This window comes from Battus philenor, unplaced genomic scaffold (assembly GCF_028537555.1).
Source record: "Battus philenor isolate CCGP_79_NKW_IND1 unplaced genomic scaffold, ilBatPhil1.0.hap1 SCAF_5, whole genome shotgun sequence".
In the NCBI taxonomy this organism is placed as follows: Eukaryota; Metazoa; Arthropoda; class Insecta; order Lepidoptera; family Papilionidae; genus Battus; species Battus philenor.
Window position 1 is genome coordinate 2,955,272 of NW_027181715.1, and position 21,443 is coordinate 2,976,714.

Here is a 21,443-nt window from a genome sequence, read left to right on the forward strand (position 1 = left end):
TAATTACCAGCAACTTTCAATTTATGATTCTAATTATAACTTTTTATTTATTAAACGAGGTCTTTTGAAAACAATCAGACATTTAAAATTAATTTTTGTGAACCCAAAAACTTTTTACAAGCAATTATTACATTAAAATCAAGGCTCCCGCAAATACCGCTCATAATTGCAATGTAAGTATTACCCTCGCCTTAGGTATGCGCGCGGCAGCCTGCCGTCAAGGCCATCATTGCTAGCTAGCTATTATTGTCAAACGCACATGAGATAAATATACCAAGATCACTATATTGTATTAAAACAAGTAAAATATTAGGTACACTGATTTAATTTCTAGGTCTGTTTATCCATACGGCGGGTTTTACGCTTGAAATTATTACATATGGATATTACAAAAATTCGATAATTTTAGAAATTACACATCAGTCATAGCTTTAAAATTTTGCAAATCGATATCGTAAGATCTGTCCGACAATATCAATCTCATGTAGATGAGTTTACTGGCCTTTACTTCGGTCCCATCTTCTCTTTTTGTTATAGTTTACAATGATTCATATTTCAATTTGAGTGCCTGATTTTCAACTTTCTTTTTTTATTTTGATACACGGCAATTCATACGTGAGAACATAATATTTTATTTATGACACTCTTTAGAGACTACATAATAGAGTTGCAAGAGGAAATAAAAAAAAACTCCTCGTACAACCATCTAAGACTTCATTATCAACGAAGGAACCCACTTACTGACCTTACCACAAGACCTTACCGACCTTACCGAAGACAATTTATTAGATTTAGACTGAAGACTTTTTTGTCGTTTCTGAGGCAAAGGTAAAAACAATAAAACATACACAATTACAGATCACACTTCTAATGTTTTAATTTCACAATAAAAACTAACTATGTTATAAACAAAACGGGTGTACATTTTATATCAGTCTACTTTACAGTGCATTTTTTAAATATATTATATCTTTCTCTATTTATAAATAAACTTTTTAATCAACACATTCCGAGTACTTAGTTTAGATAATAATAATAAAAAAAAACCTATTAATATTAAAATTAAAAAATGGTTATGCGGCGGTGAACGTTTCGTATAGGAAAGTAAATAAGTACAGAATAAAGCGAAATATTTATAAAGCGTTAATTTTTTTTTAATTTATATTTTTACACAATTTTTGGACAATGCCTTATTTTAATTCATCTCATGAATTTTAAATACGGTGGTTCTTCTAATCAATTGTATTAAACAAAGTTAATTAAATCTACAAACACCTCTTCTGTAATCACTCGATACACTTTACAATTTAAAGTGGAAAAATGACTAATAGTGTTGTACACTGAAAACCGAAAAACACGTTCTAAATTTAGTTATTTGAAAAGTTAATTTTTGGTGTCAATAAAATCAACCTTAATACTAATGGCGTTTTAATTTTAGTTCAATCACAAAATTTCACCTTTTTATGAACAGAAAATTAAAACCAAAGTACTGTGCCATGACAAGCGAAATGACGAGAAGAATTTACGTCAAAAGAAAAGTTTAACATTAGTTGAAACTAAAGAAAGGTTAAGTTAAAAATTTTGCGCGGGAAAACTAATCGAGCTGTCAAATCGAATCGTCATGGCACGGGACTCGCATGTAACATAGATAATAAACCTACCTACATTGCACAAATCCAATTACGGCTCTTCAATTATCACTAATAGGATACGGGGCAATATTACTAGAGGGTACCTCGAAAACTTAACAGCGATCTATACTGCGTAAATTATGTACCTGAAATTTTAAATAATTAATTTTACAGATAAAAAAAATTACCGCTTCGGTATTGTCTTGGCAATACAGTGTTTTAAACGAAAAAATAAACATTACGAATAATTTTACACCTCAATACAACTATAATTAATTTTTGAACGTCTGCCATTAGTGAGATCATAAGAGGCACCTCCATATACAGTATAGAAGATTTAGTACGTTAAATTACTTGAAAGAGAAATTTCCGACTTCCTTCCTTATACTAGTAAATGCCTATAAAGTACAAGTTAATTCAAAGGAAGTTCAGAAAGAAAATCGGAAACGAAACAAAATCACAATAGAATTACACTAATAAAAGACCTATGTTAACCTAAATCTATGTAATCTAAAAAAATTATGCTACAAACCTTGTTAGACGCTACGTTTTATCGAATCTCGAAATAAATGTTTAGAAGATTTTAAATAAAACCTTTTTTTTGGTACCGATTTCGTTCGGAAATTTAAACAGGAAAGTAATTTACTTTCTGAAAGCATAATACTCAGGATTTTGTTTGTATCTTGTAAGGAAACATTCGAGATTCAAAGTAAACTATAGCAAATTAAATTAGTTACGCCATTTGTTGCATTTCTCCTACTCAGGGATTGCGAGATGGCATTTTTAAAAATATGATCAATAATACCATCTCTCAGTATTATGCAGGGTGTGTTAAAAAGTTGCGCGAATTTTAATTTGAAGTAATTTTTTCTTTTCATAAGGGAATAATTTTGAATACTACATAAGCAGATCACAGTACCAAGATGACGCGAGGATCAAAAGCCTCTAGCATATCTAAACGAAATGTTTAATGCAAAAATGATATCGTGTTGAGAACCCAGACCTCACATTGCTGGATTCTTCTTCAAGGTTGCCTCAAAAGCCGTGTGCCTCGAGAGTTGGGCATTCGTCGTCGCTTTATAGACTTCAAACTCTTTAACAACATTCATAAAGAAATAACCGCTAAGTCACGAGCAATATGTCTGCGAATTTCACGAATTTGCGGTTTAGATTCTAGTGAAGGGTATGTTTAGATGACACACCTCATTGATGTTAGTTTTTTTTTTAAAATCCAATGTTTTTAGTATGTCATAAAAATTAGTTTATTTTTAAAAATATTTTTTTTTGTGATTTTTAAAATTCTTCTAACTTAATGACCCACCCTACATTAAAACATACACCCTAATTACAAGCTGGAACAGAAAAAAAAACAATTAGTAATGTTGCCAGAAAAAACAATTTGATTTTCGAAAGCGTCACAAGAGAACAATCATGCAAAAGTACGTACATTCTCAAAAACTATAAAGCACTTTCGTAAATGATTCCGAAGAAAAAAATTCATCAATAAAATTAGTCAAATTGTAAAAAAGTAAAGACAAGCATCGAAGACAGTGAAGATAGACAACACTTTTAAAGTCTATAGCAAAAATGCAAAAAATATGTCATGATTCCTAACATCAATGCTTCTGCAGAATAAATTCTGTCAAATATTTTCAACTAAAGGTTTTACGCTATTTCAATATTTTGTAGTGGTGGAAGACACATTTAATGTAGTAGTGTTGCCATGTTAACCGTATTCATGCCTGTCAAAAATCTTTAAGAATAAAATTGATGATTTGTGGTCTAGAACGTTACAAACAAATATATACGAGATACACAAACTTGTGTATATTCATACAAAACCTTTTTTAAAATTTTCACAAATATCTCACAGTTTCTGATTGTATTACAATAACAATCAGAAAAAACATGTAGAAAAACTTACGAAAATATAATTGCTGAAATAAAAACTACACGATTATGCGAAAATATAAAATCTAACATTTCATATAACCAGCATGTTTTGATAATCCAGCCTTTATGGAAATATCTTAAACAAAAACTAATCGTAAGACATATCGACGATCATTATAACAAATCAACAAGCGAATTGCGCCGAACGAATTTTTTAAAAGAATAATAATAATTTGACAGGTGACAGTGCAAAAGGCGGGAAATCAAATGTCAAATTATTAATTTTTTAAGAAATCCATCCGAAAAAGTAAAACTGTCTACGATATTCAACAGCTCTTCAAGTCTGATATAAACTTGATAAAAATAAATAGTTCTCTTTTATATAAGACAGGTTAAATACACAAAACTATTCTACAGATGTATAACTAGACGCATGCTAAACCGATATAAATAACATAATAATCCGTAGTTTCAATATATTAGACATCTGATAACTTAATTATAATTTTTCACACTGCGGTTAAGAACCGCCTTTACACAATGTGTAGAGTGCATAAATATATATGTATATGTTACAGTTAAAACCATTTTTTAAAGAACTAGAATTAACTAACGCTCAAAATTGAATGCCAGTTAAAACTTTTTCATTCCGATCGCAGTTGCATTTCATAGAGACTATAACCAAAAAGGTGACTAAAAAGTCCCGCTAGTCTGGATTGGTTTAATTCATGCCTATTCCCATAGTAAATATTTTCTAAAAAAAAATTTGACGCAAATCAACATAGTGCAATGTTTAACAATATCATTAAACAAAATCGGAAGTTTAGTACAAAAAATGATATTTTCATCAGATCTGATCACACGATAATTCATTTTTTTGCACAACAGCAAATACACAATTCGAAAGAGAAATTATAAATAAACATACTTAATGAGCTAGTTATATTACTATTAATTGGAACTACTATTTTTTTAATTGCACAAAGGCAAAGTAGTCTCTGGTTTTTGACCTTTTGTGAAAAGTTAGACATCGTCGAATTATCATGTCTTGTATACTCCATTAGGAGTAAAAAGGATTAGATCCGACTAAAGTGTTAACAAAGGCATTTAATAAAATCTAATTCTAACGAAAAACAGGTTTTAACTGTGACATATAGATGGCGCACATGTCGAACGTATTTGGTTTACGTTTGACTCGTTGGGTTGGGCGTGTGAGTTCATCTGAGCGCGGTGTAGAGGTTGAGCACGCTCTTGTTCTCCTTGTGGGAGGGCGTCTTGGAGAAGACGTTCCAGAAGCGCAGCGTCTCGTCTCCGGCACCCGTCACTATGGCCTCACCGTCCGGTGATAACGCCAGGTATAGAACGCGATACGAGTGCCCGGTTAGCTTCGCCACCTGCAAGTAAAATTTATTTATTTTAAATAGGCACGCCAACAGCTATAAATAAGTTTACATTAGTTTCAATAGAACATATTTTATATTTTGCCTATTGTTGATTCTGACAGTATATGTCATCGCGTTCAAACGAGCGCCTAGGAACTTGACACTTGCTTTTTTCAAAAATCTAAAACGTTTCATTAATTTTCCTTATTAAATATCTCGAGATATTTGCCAATTATTCTCAAGAACCTGTCATTCAATTATTAAACCTTCAGCAAGTATATATATGGCTGTTAACAAATTTTTAAACATTTATAATATTTATTTAAAACATATATAATGAAAACGTGTAGTCAACTCGGCGAAGGCACATATATTTATTATTAGTCCACGTTATTTTCATCCTGCATTCACCCACTACTCTATTACTCTATTCTCCTTATCCACCAGCATCTGTACTGAAGTCATTGGTTCAAGCTTACTATACAATTTCGTTTTTCCTGCTCCAAGAATTTCCTTGCCCTCCCTTCACTAACGTGATAAATATGATTAAATTCTAAGTATAGCATTCGACATCACTCGCTGTATGATTTTAATCAGTATAATATTTTATTAGTAATATGTGCCTATATTTGTGACATAATTTTAATACAGTCCATATGGGACACATACACCAAAGTGCACAAATTTGTGACTACCTACACCCAATGCTTTGAAAAACACTACGGTAATAATATCAACCCAGACAGCTTCTTTACAGAGTTATTGTCATTAGACAACCATTGTTATTGGAAATTCATGAGAGAGGTACATATATGTCAAGTAGTGGACATCTTTTGGCTGAAACTATGTAAAAATGTTATTAAAAATTACAATTTGTTACGAAAAAATACCTGAGTCAACGATGGATACTTCCAAACGAGGATCTGGTTCTGCGAGTAGCCGTGGGTGGAGACCAGCTCGCTCGAGTGTTTGGACCACGCTAGATTGCACACCTGCGAACCTGTACATTAAAATAATATTAGTTGGTAACTTATTTATAATTAAAACAATAAATTTATATATAACAAATATTTTTTTATAAATTATGATTGTTTCAATGATGAACTAAAATATATAGTAATTCAAGTTTTTTTACTGTTAAGTTATACCACGAACTAAAAAGAATCGTGAAGACTTTTTGGTGTGTACCAGATTTAATCTTAAGGTTTATTTATTTCAAACATTCGCGCCAACTGCATCGCCTAAGTTTACATTAGTTTCATTTAACGAAGTACAGATTCAAATATTGTAATGAGCATTTTTGAGGACTAGTCAATATATCCAATAATTTAAAATAGAATCGTAAATTGGAAACGTAACCAGCATAAAAAATTATTACATACTCTGTTTATAATATATACTGCTAATAAAATGTTGGTAAAAAATCTCCTGTCCAAAACTAACTTTGAGTCAATTTTGAAAGTAATGCCGACAACTAAAATTTCAATATAGAAATGTACTATCAGAGAAGACATGTCAAGTATCAGGACGTAAATAATAATTTAACTTTATACATATGTATTACAATGTACAAGTCAAAATAAAAATACATGTTTAAATGAAGATTGATTTTCTTGCGGCCTACCTATAGTTAAGTATAAATTAAGCCAAGTTAGCTTTTAAGTGTGACAGCCCTCGCCATAATTATTCTTATATATCTAAGTTAGTAAAACTATTAGAGGGATAATAACATGTGTAAGTGCCTGGACGTACCTGTGTCGACGCACTGCATGGGCTGCGAGGTGAGCGTGTTCCAGAAGCGGATGCAGCGGTCGGCTGTACCGCCGCCCGACGCCAGCAGCCCGTGCTGGTGCGGGGACCACGCGATCGCCTTCACGGCAGCCACGTGCGCTGAATATGTCTGCACCGGCGATGTAGAGTGCTGCCGACGAACAAAAATATTGACTAACAGCTGATTCACTTCGTTATATCAAAAGTTATCGGTTTGTCATAGAGTAGTTTTTTTTGAGCATGAAAAGGACCAATATTTAGCCACTTCCGCACATGCATACCCGATGTAGTTTGGTTAATTTGATGTATAAACGCGCTTGTTCAGCTTGGCATGCTGATCTTAAATATTTAATGGAATCAGGCGTTACCTTGCGGAAGTCCATCCTAAGCAAGAAAGAAAAAAAAGAAAGCCTTTTCTTGCTAACGATGGACTTCCGCGAGGTAACGCCTGATTCCATTAAATAGTTTTTTTTGAACTGGAACTTCACTATTGTCCAGGGTGTAATGTGTAGGGGTAGAGGGCGCTTAGCCTCGAGCTCTTTTAAGGTAGCGGAGATCGAGGGCTCCCGGGAGAACCAAGGCTCGGGCCGCTACATACTACTACTTCACCAGACTGCGACATAGGAGCCCATCGCGCTCTTATATCGTTTTGATTGACGCTCCATGGATTGACTAGGCTCGACTTGGGCAGTTACTATATAATAATATATAAACACGATATAAGCTGATTGGCAAGCTAGAAGTTCTGGTTTTTGCGCTATAAGGTCTGCACATAGCGCAAAAACCGAAGTTCTGGAGAAAAGACCACGAACCGACAAGCAAAGCATAGACCGTCCACCAATAAGGCTAACAGAGGACGTATTTTAGTTCGTCGGAAGACGATGTTAGCCGCTTCCAACTCGTCCTACGGGACCATCTTACGTTACACCTAAAATGATGATGATGAATGATTAGGATTATAAATGTACCACCTCCTACTCCTAGACATTCTAAATTCAAAATATTTCGCATAATGTCACTCTCACCATGGACGTAAGTTGATAGGTCTAAAAATTTTAATACACATAATACAGGGTATAAAAGTGTGGACTTTGTTAAAATTGCACATTCATTTCGAGATCAGTAATTTGCAACTTTTATGTAATTCGATACCATCGGTGACTGAATGTTTAATTTAAATTCCGACGAGCGTTATAAAGACGCATTTACAGTAGCAATAAGTTATGTCGTGCTGAGAAAAAGTGTTTCAAATCTAGAAAATAATATTCAAGTAAAACTGAAACGCGCCATCATAACAGTTGATTATTATTCATTACATATATGATAAGCGATAAAGCGAGGTAACCAAGTGGGTTTCGCGGAATTTATTTCTACAAACAGTTTGAAAAACATCATTGATACTAAAAACTATTAAGTTAATAAAAGTTAAGAATAAGAAACGAAGAGATCCGTTAAAGAAAGAAAGTAATAGCGACATAGCCCAGCGTATTAGCAAGTTCAAGTGGCAGTGCACATAAGCACGCGGGTCAGAGGACCGCTGGTGCGTCAGGAGTGAAGACCACGGTTGTGGTGCAACATGAGGCTTCCACCTTGTAAAAGGTAGTAGTAAAAGCACTATTGGCAAGCCAAAGAATAATTCACCATATTATCCCCAATTATTACTTATTACTATATTGTTTCTGATACGTGTCCTCGGGGTCACGCTCCACAGGGAGGCCATTTTTGGGCAATTCCAATATAAACTCGACAAGAGTTTAACCCTTTCATTTCGGCCCATTTAAATACAGAAAAAAACAAATTCCTAAATAATTGCGTTAAATAATTATTCCAATGAGAATTTGAATTGCAGCTTTACATTATGTTTTCTAAATTTATTTATTGTGATTGTTAACAACTTTCTAGTAGTTTCTTCCTTTAATGTATCATTAAATTTCTTAACTAAAAACTGTTTTTTTTATGTGTTTTTTAATTTCTCGTAACTCCCCTGTCATGGATTGACAGAGACTTTTTACAGTAATAATTTTGTTCACAGGCTTTCATTCTTTGCATTCTCGTCTTTTTTCCTTCTCAACGTCATTCACCAACTCTTTTATACGTCACTCTTTCATGTCTTTTATTTCTATTGGCATTTTCTTTCGCATCAAAATACTACGGATGTTAAATTGTTTTGTTTTGTTACATTTTTATTTATTCGGCTTTCTGATATTTATTTAATCGTGTATATAATTCTATTTTGAGGGGGAGCATAAACATTTTATACAGATAACGACGTGTCATAACATAAAAAAGGTTGGTAAACACTCATACGTGTCTATTTAACATTTTCTTCAAGTTAGAATACAGATTTGCGTAAAAAAAAAAAAAACTTAAATGGCTTACCATAGACCAGACGAATAGTTTGTTGTCGTTGCCGCCCGATGCCAACGACTGGCCGTCCGGCGACCACTTCAGACCACAAACCTCTTGTCTATGACCTTGAAGTACGCGAGATGATTGTTGCGCTGGAAAACATATTATAACATAACTAATTGCACGCTATATGCTAAATAGAATGAACATTAGCTTCTCTCTATAAACATTTTATATGTATATGTGTATAGTAATTTATGTATATGTATGTACGTACACCCTTAACTGCCCTCTCCTTCATGTCTTTCATCTACATCCAAAGATTGTCTGTTAGAGATAGCCTAGAGCGATAAGACCACCTCTTCTAACATATGAATTGTATCTATTTTTTTTTTCCTTTTTTCCTCTATTTACTGTGTATGGTGTACAAAAAAATGTAAATAAATAAATAAAATTTCTGGTTAGAAATAAGTAGTGCCTGTTGTGTCAGTTATATTTGTATTGTTACTTTAATGTTTTTATTGTGTACAATAAACTGTTAAATAAAATAAATAAAATAAATAATTATAATTATAATGAATATTTATACAGGTACAATTTATCGACGTCTTCGGTGTCCCTTCCTAATTCTTAATTTTTGCCCTATATTTCTCCATAAAAAGAGAGCGTACAGGCCTTAATACATTACTAGAGCTTAGCGTTGACTAGGGTATACCTCTATACAATTTTTCTCCTTCGCCATTTGAAATAAGAAAAGTAATTATTTATTTATTTAGTCATTCAGTTATTTATTATTTTATACGTCCAAAGGGAAAAACACTACAAGTGACTAATATTATTAACATCCTTTATCCTTGTACAAGAACAATAGAAGAAAAAATATGAAAATAATTTATAGTTTCTGTAATTTAATTTTTAAATCCCGTAATCAAAGGTTTTATTTAGATACACATAGCTTTTTTTAATGCACATAACCTGTCCTATAGTAACTAAGATCGGAGTACCCTTCTTTAGACTACACGTACCATTAGATAAAAATCTAGAAGGAATGTCCATATTATTATAAACATGTCACGTATAATATTAAAAAAAAACATATTCCAATAATCGCCCCACCAATTTGTGTTACTGACATTAACGTGAATTGGAGAAGTTAAAATGACAATTGAGAATGTCATTATATCCTCAATATGTTAATACGTAGCTAATGTGTTCATAATAAAATTATTTAAAGCAGAGATGTCCTTTTGTGTGAGAGATCGGATCGTCCAGCGCTTGACCCACGCTGGATCGCGAGCGCAATGAGCATTTCCTGCTCGTAATCAGATGTCAATGGGTCCCTATACAGAGTTGCATAGACTGCACTTTATGCAACTGCAAGTTAAATACTCAAGAGATAACTAATATATTATTAAACAATTGATTTTATTTAAATTTATGACTTTAATTTAAATATGGAATAAAGCATGTACAAATTATGTAAATATTAGATATGTTCCTGTAGTCGATAAAAATATTATCGATAAAATCGTAAACCATTATGAAGTATTTATAAATATCCGTTTACTTTAATAAGTTCCTGTCCATGTCTGTCAACCTTAATATATCTACAGTGTTACTTTAATAACATAGTAACATTATTTTACTTTATATCAAATGATTTAATAATAAATACACAAAAATGATTTTTTTTTTTTAGAATTTTCCAAAGACACGTCTCCGGATATCCGATCTTAAAACAAGTCTTAAGAAGAGACTCTGTGTTTGGCACTAATCGGTGTAACATAGCTCCTGAAGATGCCCCGCGGAGGGATGAAACACGTGTTGAGTGTTTTGGTGGTGGCGGTTGTATGATTCGCATTGTTTGCCGCATGCGCATTTATCAGCGGGTTGGCGGGCGGTGCATTTCATTGCACGACTACCACTGCATGTGCGGAAGTGGCTAAATATTGGTCCTTTTCTTACTTAAGTCTTAAGAATTAAATAATAAAAACTAACGTGGTGTTCTCGTGTCGCGCTGCCTTATGTGTCGGTCCCTCGAGCCGGAGCTGAGCATATCTCCATTCCAAGCTAATGCCCCGACCCTGGCGATGTGTCCTTGCAATTTCGTAACCTGTTCACAAATGACATTCGCATAAAATAAAAAAAATCAGAAAATATGTATTATTACGATTTCACGACTAAATGTAAGAATATATTTGAATAAAGATTTAACATAAGGGATAGGTTTGAACATGTTAAATAATGGACAATACGAACAATGTGCCAGTTGACAGTTTATCTAGGACAGTGTGTAGGTGATTTGATGAACGAGGCGAGTCGTTCTATTTATGATGCAGCGACGTTTACCTTGCAGTATTAACCATTGGAGTATTTCCTAATATTACTGAATATACGATACACTTTATAAATATATTAAAAAGAAAATTTTTTTTTATTTAAATGTATTAATTGATCTTCCTTGGTAATAAATTGTATCTAGACTTAAAATTTCTGAATTCAGGAGGGCAGAGGCAGCATCATGGCAGTCGATAGACGGCCAATACAAGGCTGACAAAGCTGGCCACGATGACCAGTCTTGTGCTTCCCGTGTCCAGGAAGTTCCCTCGACTTTCCTTGTCTTTGTCGTCGGTCCACCAAGGAAAACGTGTTTTATTACATTTACTTTCAGGACATACTTATTATCTGACCGTATTCTATTCAAGAGATACAGTGCATTTTTATGGCCATTATACAATAAATATATTCTTTTACTAAATTCCACGTGTAAGCGGGATTGATGAATGTACGTTAAAAATACATCTTTTCAAAGTAGCTTTTATAGTTATAAAACATAAAATATTTCATTGGGCATGCTAAAAAGGCGTTACGAAATTACACTCACAAGACTGTTTTTTTTATTTATTTACAGATATAATAACTCAGTCTTAAATCTAGAAATTTAACGTTAACTTAACCTAGAATTAGACTGGTATTAATTGAGTGATCATTTGAAGGCCAAGTTAGATCAGCTTGGGCTGATTACACTTATCCCGAGAGACGCAGACCCCTCACTAAAGGCATTGCAAGCCACGCGGCAGAGAAAAGCTAGTGACTTATATACTATTACAGATTACTCAGGAACTCACTAGAGAACTGTAAGAACTAAAACATAGCGGCGTCGATTTCCGGTAACCCTACTGGCTGCAATGTTAACAACTTACCTCTTTGTTAGCGGCCACATCCCACACGCTGATGTGACCCTTTTGTGTGCCCACTGCCACGAGGTGGCCACGCTCGCTCCACGCCACCGACGTGACGGCGTTGCCCTCCGACGACAGATCACATAGCCGCGTCACCTGCAATAACCATAAGTCCGGATAAACTAACATCTACAATACATTCCTTATTAGCAAATGATATAATAATCAAGATTTGTTATTTCAATTGTCGTGGAAATTAAATACAAATGTAACAAGAATTACAATTCTTCTGACCCCAACACAAGAAGACCATGAGTTGGATTGAACCATTAACATTTAAAAAAAAATTAAAAACACAAAATGAAAAACCCCAAATCACACGCTAAAAGTATGACGAACTCCATTTATTGGCAGGAACATATACAAATGAGCGGTGCATTCAAATACCTAAATTGTATTTTGAATGTGACGTGACATGAATCTGGTATCTCACTTCGGACGTCATTGGTATGGAAAGGAGTATGTTTGGGACTTCTCTACAAGATCGAATTAGGAATGAAGAGATCCGTATACGAACTAAAGTAATCGACTTTGCCAAGCGGATTGGCAAGTTGTAGCGCCAGTGGCGCTCAACACAGCGCGCAGAACAATGGCAGCAGATGTCACCCACACAGTCCAACAACGAAGTGGAAAAATGACCTCGTTAAGGTCAACGGAAAACGGAACTATAGCCTCTCCCTTAAAGTTTTAATAGTACCTGTAGCGGCCCCTATGCAGTGTTATCCAACAACCATTATATACACATTCACATACATAGTTACAAAAAAAATTCTAAATTCTCATGAAGATGACAATTTTACAAAGACTAATATTATCTATATTTCGACAATGGAAATTAGTACCTAGGCATCTAAACATAGGTGTCATATTATCTAAAGCATAGAATCGATGGGAAGGAATTCAAATCTTTCCAGACTGGCGACCCCACGCTGGCGTATTGCGTTACCGTCTGAACAAAAACAAGCGTGCTAATTGATCTCTAGTAATAATCTGCAACCCATTCCCAAGCACTTTAACACTTTAAGAAAAATCACTTCGTCATTCAACCGTTTATATTATCTTTTTTAACGACAACTTGATTTAAATGTCATTGTACACTGGTAATCCAATCTTTGAAAATGAGAACATCTTTATTATTGAAAAAAAAAAAACAGTTACGCGGCAGTAAATTCAAAACGCCTTAGTTTCGCGAATGGTGGGGTGACATGTTGCGGTACATTGCAAATCCCATTTGAACAGCAGTGTTGTCCAGATAAAAAATCAAAATACTACACTTAACCTTAATACGACCGTAACAAGGTGCATAATGAAACTTTAGCTTCGTACAGAATGTCGTGAAAAACAAACTCTTAAGAAAAAGACGTTCAAAACAGAGAGAAGTAGAGGAATAAAAGTATAAAATAGTAGTAGTATCCCGTCATCACATGGAATATACCCTAGGCAGTGAAAAGAGAAAGAGTTTGATAGTAAATTACTTAGGCTGTAAAGAAACAGCGCATCGATTTAATGTAACTCCGAGTATTCACTCGCCTTTTCATTATATGCACAAAGCGGATTGAGTATTTAGGCCACATAGCCAGAAATATAGATAGCGACCACGAGGCCGCAACCTCATGCGCTGGTGCTATCAGGTCCGGACCACGATCGATGCTAAAGTAGCCTGAAGACCGGCACAGATGACGTAACATAGTGCGTTATAAACTGTTCAAAACGTAACGTTCTGTAGTAAGGAGTAAAGATCTCACCTGGCTCGTACAGGCGCTCCATAGATACACACAGCTACCAAGGCCAACGCTGAGCACATTCTGCGCAGACCAGTCTACCAAGTTTAGATAAAAGTCGTCCTGCAACTCCGGCGCATCCAGGACCTTGAAGGGTATTCGGGAGATCTTCCGCGTCGCTTTACGTGGTGAACGGAGAAGCTTCTGCGACTTTGCCGACACCGGCGACAGGCTGTAGGGCGAAGGATCAATGTTCTCCTACGACAAACATAAATACATACAATTAAAATGTTCAAAATTAGATAGAAACTGTTTTAAAGTAATAACACAGGTTAAAATATTATTTTTGAATCTAATAATCTCGCCCATGTAATGTAAGGATTGCACAAGTGTATGTATATATATATTATCAGTTTCAATGCATAATGCCAGATTATGCATTGATTTTTGTAAGCATCTTTTTATTTATTATATCTTTGTATTAGTTGTCCCTATGACGGGGGGCCGTGACATGTTTCTCCTGGTTTTTTTGTTTTATGGCGCCGTGCACGGTGGTGTTGCAACACTATAGCGAGTACGTAATCGTGCTCTAGGCCTCTTACCTTCTACATGGCCAACATCTATAAGCTTTTCTACTTTTTTTTTTACCTCGCCCGTGCTATATGGCCGATGTCATGTAATGTAATATTACAGAATATTTCATTAACTATTAATATAGTCAAAATATATATTAAAGAACAAATAAAAGTAAGTTACTAACGGTTATAGCCTAATCTAAGCTAGACTTTCTTTCAATATAAATAGGCAAAACGATACCGTTATAGACCAAACCGTAATACGACATTACTAGAATTTGAATTTAGAATCACTAACAATGCCCAGCTATTATAATTACCAATGAACGGTTACATTGTGAGAATCTACCTGATAAAGCTAGCCATAGACGTTACATATAATTCTCAGATTAAATTTGGTGCATTCACGTTGTATGTAAAATGTTTTAAAAAGTTTTCAAATTTCTTATAGCTAATTTATTCGCAAAGTAAATTTCATATAAATTGTCTCGTCAAAGTCATCCTGACTTGTTGCGCGGACGCATCATCGATACGAGATGCTACCAGTGTCGTTTGCGATCCGGATCACTTAATCAAAAGATATATGCAAGGAATTGGACCAATAGAGCTAATTCAGCATTAAATAATCGTAGTCGTATCGTAAAAGCTTTACAGGAGTCGCTGTCAAATAATATTTAATGCACCTTTATCCAAAATATAGAAATAAATGATGTAATGATAATACAGTATGCTAAAACTTTTTTAAAATTTGCCATATATGAAGAAATTAAATATTGTTTACTACCTGTCCATGCTGATTTTGTACCGCTAGAAATTATTGGCCAGTCGTATTCATATTAAAAACACAAAATTATCGCAAAATTATAGGTCGACAAAGCCTTAATTAAGTTCGACGGAAAATTGTGATAAAATCGTACAAATTGAGTAATATTATAAATTAAAGGTAAAACTGTACCTGTTACATTTTGGGACACGTGGCGTGGAACGGAAATTGATGCATGCAAGAAGCAAGAATGAAATGAAATAAGAGATTACATGAAGAATAAAAAGGGAATATAAAAACATAACGAAATGTGAAAAAAATTAAGTATTAGTAGTCTATGTCCTCATTATAAGGGGGTACGATAAGTCCAAAAAACAGGTCCAAAAATATTTAACTAAAACTAAAAGTTATTAACACACGTCTGCCATTATTGTTATTGTATTGATTGGATTCAAAAACTAACATGGAATCCACTTAATAGACTCTTGGTATATATCTCTTGATAACTAAAAAAAATAATTATCTTTACCATATCTAATGGATTCAGGCGTTATTTTGCGGAAGTCCATCCTAAAAGAGTGCTCTGTGTTTGGCACTAATCGGTGTAACATTACTCCTGAGGATGCCCCGTGGAGGGGTGAAACACGTGTTGAGTGATTTAACGGTGGTAGTTGTGTAATTCGCATTGTTTGCCGCGTGCGCATTTTTTATCAGCGGGCTGGCGGGCGGTGCACTTTATTGCACGACTGCTGCTGCATGGCCGAAGTAGCTATATATTGAACCTTTTCTTACTTAAATATCTTTACGGTATAATAAATAATAATGTAAATTGCAAGTAACATCGAGGTAGACAATATAACACATAAAACCTTAACTAAGAGTATAAATTAGATTGACTGTGTAAAACATAACAAATAAGAGTTATTTATAAAATTTCATCAACTTCTTATCTTTAAATACTCCAAAGCCGCACCGAAATTAGGCACTAGGAAGGTATAAATACTGGCCATAATTAGCGACAAAATTAAGAAATAAATGCGCACAGATCCGATTAGCAGTAATAGAATTCTGAAGACATCAAGCAAATCCCGCTACCGGCACAGAGGCGGCCAAATAAAGGAACTCGCAGCCCGCTGATTAAGTTCCCGTCCAAACTGGAGCGGCTGATGACCGAGATAAGCTCAAGATGGAACGCTGCGCGTAATTCGACGATTTTTCACGATTTCACCCGAGTCGGGCGCTGTTAGAAGTCGCCTTAGTTTTGTTTGAACGTCGAGTTAATGTACAACCTTTATTGCGTCCAAAAATAACGTAATTAAAAGGGAAATTTAAAATGTAAAAGAAGATCAAGGTCTTTTTTCTAAGTGTCACCACACACGCGATCCCATTAGCGAACAGGTTTGGTCGTGCCTGAAATTTGACCAGTTATCAACTGCGCTAAATCAAATACGCAATACGTAAAAGTTTTACTTTTATTTCCTTTATCGGCCGTTGTGAAGTGCTTACGTTACTCCCTGCACCGTGAGTTGTTGAAGTTTGCCGGACAAATTATTAAAACATCAATACAGTTGGGCATATAACGCAACAGTTATATTTAATTACATTAATAAGCAAATATGAAAAAACAAGGCGTAGAAATAAAAATTAGAAACGGTGCTAAAGTTACAAATGATCGTGCACTCATTAGGCACGGCGATATTAAAATGAACAAATTGCTTTCGAGCTGAATAGAAAACAAAAAAGTTTTGATAAATTGAAACTACTAATCTTTGGACGCTTTAGGAATTATATTCTTCGTTTGCGTGTCCAAATAAAATGTAAGCGAATAAACTTTTGACAAAATAGAGGTTCTCAATTATTCAACGTTCTGTATGGCTATTGGCAACTCACTTAGTCTGTTATATATTTCTGGCGTCAAACAGTACGAGAACGCTATGTTCATATTTCAAGTACTTAAAAACATCGATAACTCCTGCTTATTAGACATATTATACAGATCACAGGTGTAAAAGGGTGTATGCATAGCTCAGTTCTCACGAAACAGCTTTTAAGCTTTCATATCTATTTACACACAGCCTACATAAATCACTCTGAAATCATAGACCAATAAATTCTGTCAATAATTCTGCAGGGACAAATAGTAAACTATAATTTATTTTAATACGCTTTAATGCGAAGTATAAAAACGTATTTTTTACTGTGTTATCACTAGGTTATTTATTATTATTGAATACATTAATTTTTTGATAGAGAATAACTACACAACAATTTACAGCAAATTGGCTATTTGCTGTTAAATGATGTACGGAATATTCGTATAATACATTAACTCCTTTAAAGCTTTTACAGCGATAACCCGACGTCGTGTATAAACATTGTACTGTACCGCAATTTATAATTTAAAGCAGTCTTAGGCGAGACATATATTTATTATTATTATGTTATTTATCTATATATAAAGAATCAGCTAATTCGTCAGCGCAAAGAGGAAATGTTTGAAGCACCTGAAGCGTAACAGCGCAGTCCTTGAAGGTTCGCCTACCCGGTGTCTTTTGTGCGAGCTGAGCAGAAAAAAACAACTGAAAAAAAAACTGCGCCTCGAGCTCAGCCCGTGCGTTCGATAGCGTCTCGATTTGTCAGCGATTTTTTTCGCAACTCTTCAATTAATCATAGTCGTACAATTTCTATAAAACGCACTTGTCCAACTCTTTCTAAAACAAATAAATAGCACCTGATAAAGAATTTGGATCATCGAAGACCAGTGCAGAAAACGTAATATAGTGTGCCATAAATTACCAAAAAAAGTTCACGCTCCTCTCAGTAGTGAGTGATATGACGAAAGGAAGAAGAAGGAATTGGAACAATTCCGTGCGGTACCTTTGCAATGCATTCCAATTGTCAATTTTGAGTCTGTCCGGCACAGGTGTTTGCTAAAATAACACGAAGAACAATTATTTATGGAGACATAAAACTTGTGCACACGACATGTTTTGTTTATTGTCGTCTAAAACGACGTTACGTTGACAATTTGGACGTTAATTTTCGCACCGTCAAACCCGCCGGTAAATTCCGAGTAATTTACTGCAAAAAGTGCACAATTCTCGTTATGTCCGACCATCGAGCTGTCCGTGAACCCGCGTTTACGGCAGTTCCTAAGTAATCTAGATGAATAACACCTTCATAAAACTGCCGCGAATTTCGTGGATACGACGTGGGTTGCCGTCGCCTTATGCGTCCCGGACTAATACGCTCGACCTTTACCGACTCGAATGGAATACGTAAGCGTGGGTGAAAAGATCGGAGATGCCGCGAACAGTTGCCTTGTTTAAAGAAAACAACAAGTTGAAAGAATCGACCCGTCGCAGTGGGTGCGCATATTAGTTCGATTCAAATGCAAACAGAATTGGGGCGTGACGCCTACGTACTCCGAAAACACAAGATACGTGTACAATAAACATGAAAGCTGAACGTACAATAAATATCGCAGATAAAAAAGGGACTGTATAATCAGAGCAACAAGAAACCGAGATGTAAACCTCTAAAACGAATGTGTTTTAATCTGTGGATGGCAAAAACCCGAGATGCGATCGTGATACGGCTAAGAAGTCTATGAATGGTGAGAGTAACGGGACAGATATGAAGATGAAAGTGCATCAAGCGGTGCACGGTGATTAATTCTCGGCTGCCACTTAAGATATTGACTCACTAAACGCCCCGCCCCCACGTGGTCGATGGCACAGCGACCTTGGACCGTGGTTGAAAACGAATGCATATCATCATATTACGTAAGACGGAATTAGCCTGCAGGGAACTGCAACTGGTTTTGAAGATTCGCGAGCAGGTCCGTAAGCCGAGATCGAGGCGATAGCGACGGTTGGAGATGTGACTGTTTTGAGAAAACGGCACGGCGTATACACTTCTCATCGTAAAGAATAAATAATGCGAAAGTCTAGACAGTTTACGATGATCTTTATCGCGATGATGACTTTTAGGAATCTAAAGAATCAGTAATTACGCGGCAAGGTTAATTTCATTGTATAGGAAAATGATCACGATTCGAAAGCATTCACTGGTGATAACATACGATGTTATGACACTGAATAACCTAAACATTCGCCGGTTACAACATCCCGAATGCTTGCCTACAATTTGTTTGACTAATGTTGTTTTGATTAGGCGAATAGTGATTTTTTACACAATCTCATCTCAAATAAATTGCGTAGAGAACATTTTGAGTCATTAAATGTTAGTCACGTTGTCCGCTTTTAGAATCATCCGGGCGCTCACCTACGTGGTACGCTGGTTGCGGTGCTCTCGTGACAAAAAAAAAACTTAATGAGCTAGCTGCACTTAATTTCGGACAAGAGAACTATGATAAATGTTATTGACAGTCGTTCGTGGCGTGACGTTCGTCATCTTCGTACCTTCGCGGTGTTCCGCGGACAATGTCTTTCAAAACAAATTGCCCACTTCCCGAGTTACGAATGCTTTATTCACACGTAATAGACAAAAAAGTCCGCTCGAATAGACCGCACAATAGCACAATCGGTGGCGACGACACCTAGGCCACTATAATAGATTTCACTACTAACTCGGATAATTTATGCATGCAGGAATGAAACGAGTTCGTCTATTTATATTAATATTAATTATACGAAATATTTACTTATATTAACTCCGCAGACGAGAATATGTAACCAGTTTTCAAATAATTAAACAATTTTACGGTAAAGATTCGATAAATAAGATCTGAAGTAGATTTTAAAATATGTAACCTAAATTATTAAATAAGCCGTTATTGTGAATAGCACTATATTAAAAAAATCCGTACCATTGACTGTTGTTTCTTAATACAAAGATATGTATTTAATAGACAGAGACATTAGTGCAATAGTAAAAAATAAATGTAATAAAACGAGATTAGATTTGAATTGAGGCGTACAAAATGCATTAGGAGAATATTAAAGTAATGACACGACAGCGTTTTGAGAAAAGGTAAAAGAAAAATTTGAATACGACCAAAACCACAATGATGTAAGATGAATGAGCAATCAGATTCACAGTTCAACGACCGCGGAGAGCAGACGCATAAAAAGCTAGAAATCCACCAACTAGTGACTAGATCGGAGATAACAGATTGATTGGCGCTATAAATGAATGGCAGATTTTGTGACCTGGATGGTTCCGTAAGCAGGTCACGTTGGAGGTGTTGCAATAAAAAATAAACCACTGCAGATGTTCTCAAGACTCCTTTCAGGCGCGCGGTGCGGGGAGAATACAAAATCTCAAACACGGAACTCGTTTGAAATTAAACAAAACTTTTACGTCCCATACAAACAATGATAATGAATTCAAATGGCTGAGACGGACATAAGTCATCGGCGACTTGCATATTAGCATAGAAGAATGGCACTCGAGTTGTATTCAAACACGATTTTTTTAGTGTCTTGGTATCAGTGTACGGAAAATGCGTCTGTACTTGAGGAGGTCGGCGACCTCTTCTTATCATCGGCTTCCGTGTAACAGACACTTTCTTCTCGTCCCTCAAATGATCGCGTAACAAAAAATGTTCGGACCGTCATCTGTCGCAATGGCAGTTTTTTGATACGTTCACTCTCTCGCTGCGGTACTGGAGACCTTAAAAAACTTTCTTTCACCATCGCAATTACCGAAGCTTTACACTTCGACACCAGAGTGACGATGCAAGTAAATTTAAATACATCAAATTTATAAGATCTCGCATATCCGACTTCAAAATCGATTGACACAACAATGTCAACACACGCAACCCTATGGGGCCTCGGCAGCGAAGAGGATTCACAAATAAAGAGGTTGTGTAAATAGACACAAAAATTACGGCCATGTAGATGCCTCTCGCAAAATTCTCTCGCGTACCAGTAGATGTTGTTTCTGTAAACAAGACACTGAGTGAACACGGATGAGCACTTCTGATGACCGGTTCCACAGCTGATGAGGGCACGGGAGCCGCGCCGTTAGTACATTATTCAAACAGGTTGTATACCATTCGCTATTTCAAATCCAAATAAATATTCGCAAACCATTTAGCCAAAAAAAAACTACGAGTTTTGGTAAAAAAAAAATGGTCATAAAAATGCA

The 21,443-nt window shown here is 35.3% G+C and overlaps 1 protein-coding gene across 1 annotated transcript in view; it reads right to left on the reverse strand.

Moving 5' to 3' along the window:
• Positions 1-4,350: 4,350 nt before the first annotated feature.
• The window catches only part of fzr (fizzy-related), a 77,376-nt gene continuing 60,283 nt past the window's right edge, over positions 4,351-21,443 (reverse strand). Inside the window, exons 3-9 of the mRNA XM_068772461.1 lie at positions 14,013-14,246; positions 12,229-12,363; positions 11,024-11,138; positions 9,056-9,177; positions 6,659-6,827; positions 5,797-5,906; positions 4,351-4,918 (exon numbers count right to left, since the gene is read on the reverse strand). Coding sequence (XP_068628562.1) covers positions 4,742-4,918; positions 5,797-5,906; positions 6,659-6,827; positions 9,056-9,177; positions 11,024-11,138; positions 12,229-12,363; positions 14,013-14,246 — 1,062 coding nt within the window. The 3' untranslated portion in view covers positions 4,351-4,741. The remainder of the gene's footprint in view (positions 4,919-5,796; positions 5,907-6,658; positions 6,828-9,055; positions 9,178-11,023; positions 11,139-12,228; positions 12,364-14,012; positions 14,247-21,443) is intronic.